General features: G+C 48.6%; 1 protein-coding gene across 1 annotated transcript in view; it reads left to right on the top strand.

The window, feature by feature from the left end:
* PSMB7 (proteasome 20S subunit beta 7) overlaps positions 1-5,595 on the top strand; it is a 59,268-nt gene extending 53,673 nt beyond the window's left edge. Inside the window, exons 7-8 of the mRNA XM_007450249.1 lie at positions 2,602-2,753; positions 5,356-5,595. Coding sequence (XP_007450311.1) covers positions 2,602-2,753; positions 5,356-5,467 — 264 coding nt within the window. The 3' untranslated portion in view covers positions 5,468-5,595. The remainder of the gene's footprint in view (positions 1-2,601; positions 2,754-5,355) is intronic.
* The last annotated feature ends 114 nt before the right edge of the window (positions 5,596-5,709 follow it).

Raw genomic sequence — 5,709 nt, 5'->3', positions numbered from 1 at the left:
GGTGGGAGGAATTTAAAAGGTATATTTCTCCAATTTTTATTTATTTTTATTTTATTATTATTAAATTTTTAATTTATTATTTATGGCTGTGTTGGGTCTTCGTTTCTGTGCGAGGGCTTTCTCTAGTTGTGGCACGCGGGGGCCTCTCACTATCGCAGCCTCTCTTGTTGCAGAGCACAGGCTCCAGACGCACAGGCTCAGTAATTGTGGCTCACGGGCCCAGTTGCTCCGCGGCATGTGGGATCTTCCCAGACCAGGGCTCGAACCCGTGTCGCCTGCATTGGCAGGCAGATTCTCAACCACTGAGCCACCAGGGAAGCCCCTTCTCCAATTTTTAAAAGCATTACACTTAAATAATAGCACACATGATAATTTTATGAGTAACTCAGGCTATATGTAATATATTTTACACATTTTTAAGTTTTATAAGTTTATCTACTCACATTAAAGAATATTTGTAAAATAGAGGAAGATTCACCTGTAATCTCAGCATTGTCAGCATCCTGGTATCAGTGGATTGTAATGGATTGATGTCAGATATGCACGCCTAATATAATGTGTTTATTTCAGTTTCTTGTAAGTCTTCCCCCATCTCCGTCCCCAAATATAAAATAATTTGGGAAATTTAAATCTGCATTACTAAGTGCTGCCAGTAGCATTTGTGACATCCACTTGGTACTATTGGCTGGCTCAAGGCATCAGCAGCAGTGATGAGAAAAGCAGTGATGACAAAGCAAAATAATAAAATAGCAGAGAAGAGAAGAGGAGATGTAGGTCAGGAGCAGAGGTATAAGCAAGATGCTCTGATACACACGACGCCCCCGCCCCACGGGTTATTTATTAACAGGCGCAAGTTGGAATGGTTTTGCGTTTGTTAAGTTAGTGGTTGGTTTTTGCCGTCTCTATGGTAGCAGCAGCAGCAGCAGCAGCAGCCGCCACGGCCATCTCCTGCCCTAAGGTGCTTTATTTGCTACCACCTTCACTGGTTTCTGCTAAGGCTTTTGGCCTCCATAGGCTTGGGAATCCCAGGAGAGAACTTCTGATTAGAGGATCATGTTTGAATGAATTCTGTGGGGCTGTATGTGCACACGAGAATAACTGGTTCTGTTGACCCCACATAGGTGCCACTCAGGAAGTGGAAAAACCTGGTGGGATAAAGGTCAGAATAACCCCCCCAGCACCTGCTGCTGGGTTGCTGAGGATCCCATTTCCAACAGGGCCTTCTCTATCCTTCTCTGAGTCTGAAGAGGGCGCTCATGTCACTGGAATCCCACTTACTGGCTTAGGGCCGGCAGAGGAGCAGGAGCTCTGAGAGCTCTCTCCCATCTTCTCAGGGCTTGAAGACAGTGGACCTGCTCTTTGATCTCAGGCTGGAATTTTGGGCAGGGCATCCGTGTTTCTCCAAGGATGTTACTTGGATGAGCTCCTTACTTCAGCTTGCATGTTTATGGACCCTCATGCCCTGGTGTACGGGGAAAGTGGGCTACAGCTCAAGTTAAAGTCTCTTCTTTGGGAGATTGGTTCATTTTTTGTCCTTGTTACATAGAGAGCTTGAACTTGGGTGTTCCCCAGGTCCTGCCCTGCTGCCTCTGGCGCCTGCCTTCTGTTTCACTGCCCTGTTTTCTGAGTGCCTGGTGTGCAACCTGTCCTTCAGCCCTCCCTGAAGCTTTACGGACCCCAGCCAGTGTTCTCACAGCTCCTCAGTTATCCGTTAGCCCTTATTACACTGCATTGTAGTTAACCTGAGTGTGATGCTTCTTGGTAAGAAATAAATTAATCTACTTTTCCACCAGTAATTGTTGGAGACTTAGACTTGCTCTTAAAGGAAAAGTAAGAGAGTGATTCAAAGAAAGGAATCACTTCAGTGAACATGCAGACTCATTAGTGGGAGGGGATAGATTCTTTTGGGCAAGAGGTCCCACCCTTGGCTCTGCCAACATTTCCCCAGGGCTGTGTTTTGGTGTTAGTTTTTCCCCCCATGATATTGACTTTCTTCATTATGTTACCAGGAAGCAGATTCCAGCCATTTTTGGACATTTTTGATCAGGGGCCTGCAAACCACACCCCATTGGCCAAATGCAGCCCAGCGCCCATTTTTGTTTTAGGAAGTTTTATTGGCACAAGCCACGCCCACTTGTTTGCATATTGTCTGTGGCTGTTTTGTGCTACCATGACTGAGTTGAGTAGTTATGACCGAGACTGTGTATCTACAAAGTCTAAAATATTTACTGCCTGGCCCATTGTTAAAAGTTTCCCAACCCCTGTTTTAGATGATAAATTGCCCTGTCAGCCCACAGTTCTCAGTTATGTGGTGAGCGTCTGACGTGAAGCGGTTTGTTTAAGAGGGAGTGTGTGCATAAGGGGCTTGAAAGGCCTGGGTCTCTCACTTACCAGCTGATAAACCTTGGGCAGATATTGAGGTACTTTGAGACCTTTCCTTCATTTATAAAACAGGCACTGAAAACAGTGCCTACCTCACAGGTTGGCTTTCTTTTTTTTTTCCTTTTCCTTTTCTCTTACTGCTTGTGAAAGCACTCTGTGGACATCAGAACAGGCCCTCCATTTGACTGTGGACACTATTGTTGCTATTTTCTTTCTCAGGAGGAGGATGCCAAGAAACTGGTGAGTGAAGCCATAGCAGCTGGCATCTTCAATGACCTGGGGTCTGGAAGTAACATTGATCTCTGTGTCATCAGCAAGAGCAAGCTGGATTTTCTCCGCCCGTACTCAGTGCCTAATAAGAAGGGGACCAGGTAAGTGAAGGAGATTCTTCCTGTGGCCATTGTTATATTCATGGCATCTGGACAGGGTTTTCTTGATTCTTACCCACGTTAAGTAAAGCCAGAGTCCCCAAGCCAGCTTTATTCAAGAGACCTTTGAATCATTATTTGTTTTATGATTGTGGGCTGCTGTCAGGTGTAGAAAAGTGATACAATTTGTAAAATGTTAATGGGAGAGGTTGAGTTGATGGAAAGACTCCTAGACTGGGGATTGCGGGGACAGCTTTGAATCACGTGCTGTCCTTTCTCTAGTCTCTTAAAGATGCCTCGGAATTCCGTATGGAATTCTGTGAGAAGGTACATTCTCCAGGGCATCCAACCCATAGCTTTTCCTCAAAGTGGTTTTCATTCCCTAGATGGTTATCAACCATTGGTTTAAGAGTCTCTGAAAGTTAGCCTTGGGAGCTAACTGTTGCTTCCTGCTCTGGAGGGAGCCATGCCATTTAGCCCATGGCACATGCCGAGCAGGCACTGCTCTCCGTGGTGCAGTCCAGCTCGGAGTTGGGGGCGAGCTTCTAGTTGATTTGCTGGCGGAACTGGAAGATGTTCAGCCCTGGTGGCAGGTGAGCTGCTCATCAGCAGTCCTGTATGGCCGTCCGGCTGCCTGACCTCTTCCTGGAGGCTGAGATGCTCAAAATGTGGCTTCTGAGCTCTGCTCCAGCTGTCTTCATCTGAATACACACAGCAGCATTTATAAACTGAGCCCCAAGCTCCGCCGGAGGAGAGCAAGCACATCACCATCCACGATGGTGCTTTAACTCCCACCACATGTACTCAACTCCAAGTCGAGTAATTCACAAGGAACAAGTAGAACATTGAGAACCAGCAGGTATTCACCGCAGTGTGCGCTCAGCATTGTGAAGACGTGTTCACGATGGGGTAGGGCAACACAGCAGCAAAGAGCTCTGGCTCGGGGTGGGGACCTGTCATGGCCTGGTGTGGTGACTTTGGGCACCTGTCTTGGAAATGATGAAGCTAGACTAGGTGATCGCTAATGAGCCCATGGAATTCTCGGGCCCTAGGTGGGGAGGGAAGCAACCTTTCAGGCCTGGGGCTGTGTTGGACCTGGCCTTGCACGTTCCCATTGGCTCCTCTGCAGCCCTGTTTTGCAACCCACTGTTGCTTCAGGTAGAAGCCCTCCCTTCGTGCTGCTGAAATAGGTGCTGTAAGCCAGGATGGTGAGGAGGCTCTTGTTGTGTCCACACCTCCCACAGACGTGGTTCAGATGAGTCAGGTGCACAGAAGTCACATGGGGCTCTGGCTCCAAGGCCACAAGCTGCCACGGGTCCATCCAGTGTGGGGGAAGGAACAGCGTCTTCACACCAGCAGGGGAGGGGCGGGGCACATCTTAAAAAGGTGCTGCTGCTCGGATCCTTTCAGAGAACTTTATGGGGACTGTGGGAAGGTTTCGCAGAAATAAAGGCTAGCTTTTCTTGGCTGTGCCTACTGCTGGTTTTGTACAGAGCTCTGTTGTGTCGCCCTCTTCGAGCACAAGCTCCCATTTGAGAGGCTGGCTTTTCAGGGAGCACATAGTCGTGGCACAGCCAGCAGCCTCCTCTTAGTCCATGTCAGGTTGACAGAAATAGTGTCCCAGCTGGGGACAGATGAGAGACAGCTGGACTTGTGCTGCTGCTTGACAGTGTTGTAATTCCTGGCCCCACTGTAAAATAGGCCGTTGAGATTTTTATCGTCTAGACTGCCTTGTGGTCAGAGAAACCTCTGTCAGATTCACCTTGAGAAGGGTGGTGTTGGGTGTGTCCTCGTGCTGATCTACCATGTCCCTGTGGGGACAGTTAACTCTCCCTTCTTGAGTCTCGAGAGTGTGGTCAAAAGTGACAAGCCCAGGGCTTCCCCGGTGGTGCAGTGGTTGAGAGTCCGCCTGCCGATGCAGGGGACACGGGTTCGTGCCCCGGTCCAGGAGGACCCCACATGCCGTGGAGTGGCTGGGCCCGTGAGCCATGGCTGCTGGGCCTGCGCGTCCGGAGCCTGTGCTCCACAACGGGAGAGGCCACAACCGTGAGAGGCCCGTGTACCGCAAAAAAAAAAAAAAAAAAAAGAGGTGACAAGCCCAGAGTCTGGCTGCGGGTCATTTTTATACTGTACTGTTTATGCTTCCAAATATTTCTAAAGTGTTTAAGGTAACAGTTATGTCATTCTTGTTACTATTCAAGAGTGGCCATGGCAGCTTAATGAAAGGATTTGCTTCCTCCTGGTTACTGAAAGGTACTTTAGGAAGGTTGAAGCTTGAAGGCAGAAGCCCAAATGCTTTCCAGCATCTTCTTGGCATGGTGAGGTGGGGAAGGAGATTTGAATGTCCACCTAGTACCAGGTGCTCTATATTATCTCTTTTCATGTGCATCATGTCTACGAGGTATCCCATTTTGTAGCACTTGAAAGCCGAGGAAAGTGAACCTTGGGGGAGCTGAATCCTCCCAAGGTCGCAGAACTGGGAGTCAGGAGAGCCAGGATTCCAGTCCAGGCCTGCTTGCTGCCTGCATACTTGTCCCTCTCTCCAGCCCTCCATCAGGCCCCTTGGGGGGATCCTAACTCTCTGTGTTTGTTTTTCTCTCATTAGGTTTGGCCGGTACAGGTGTGAGAAAGGGACCACTGCAGTCCTCACTGAAAAAGTCACTACTCTGGAAATGGAGGTGCTGGAAGAAACAGTCCAAACAATGGACACTTCCTGAATGGTGTTGGTGGATGTCTGGTTATTGCTCTAGAAGACTGGGGGCAATGGAGGCTTCCCCTGTAAGACATTCGGCCAGTGTTTGCTGAATGAACCCATTAAAAATGAAAACCAAGTTAAGTGGCTGAAGTCTCAGGGCTGTGTGGTTTTTTGGGCTGCTAAGGCCCATCGACCTGGCCTCCCCTTCAGGATGTTAATCCCTCCCTGAATACTACTCTGCGTTCAGGTGGGTGTAAGAGCGGT

This window comes from Lipotes vexillifer, unplaced genomic scaffold, assembly GCF_000442215.2.
Source record: "Lipotes vexillifer unplaced genomic scaffold, Lipotes_vexillifer_v1.1 scaffold890, whole genome shotgun sequence".
Taxonomy (NCBI): domain Eukaryota; kingdom Metazoa; phylum Chordata; class Mammalia; order Artiodactyla; family Lipotidae; genus Lipotes; species Lipotes vexillifer.
Note: the sequence above shows the minus strand (reverse complement) of the source record. Positions and strands in the feature narration are given on the sequence as shown.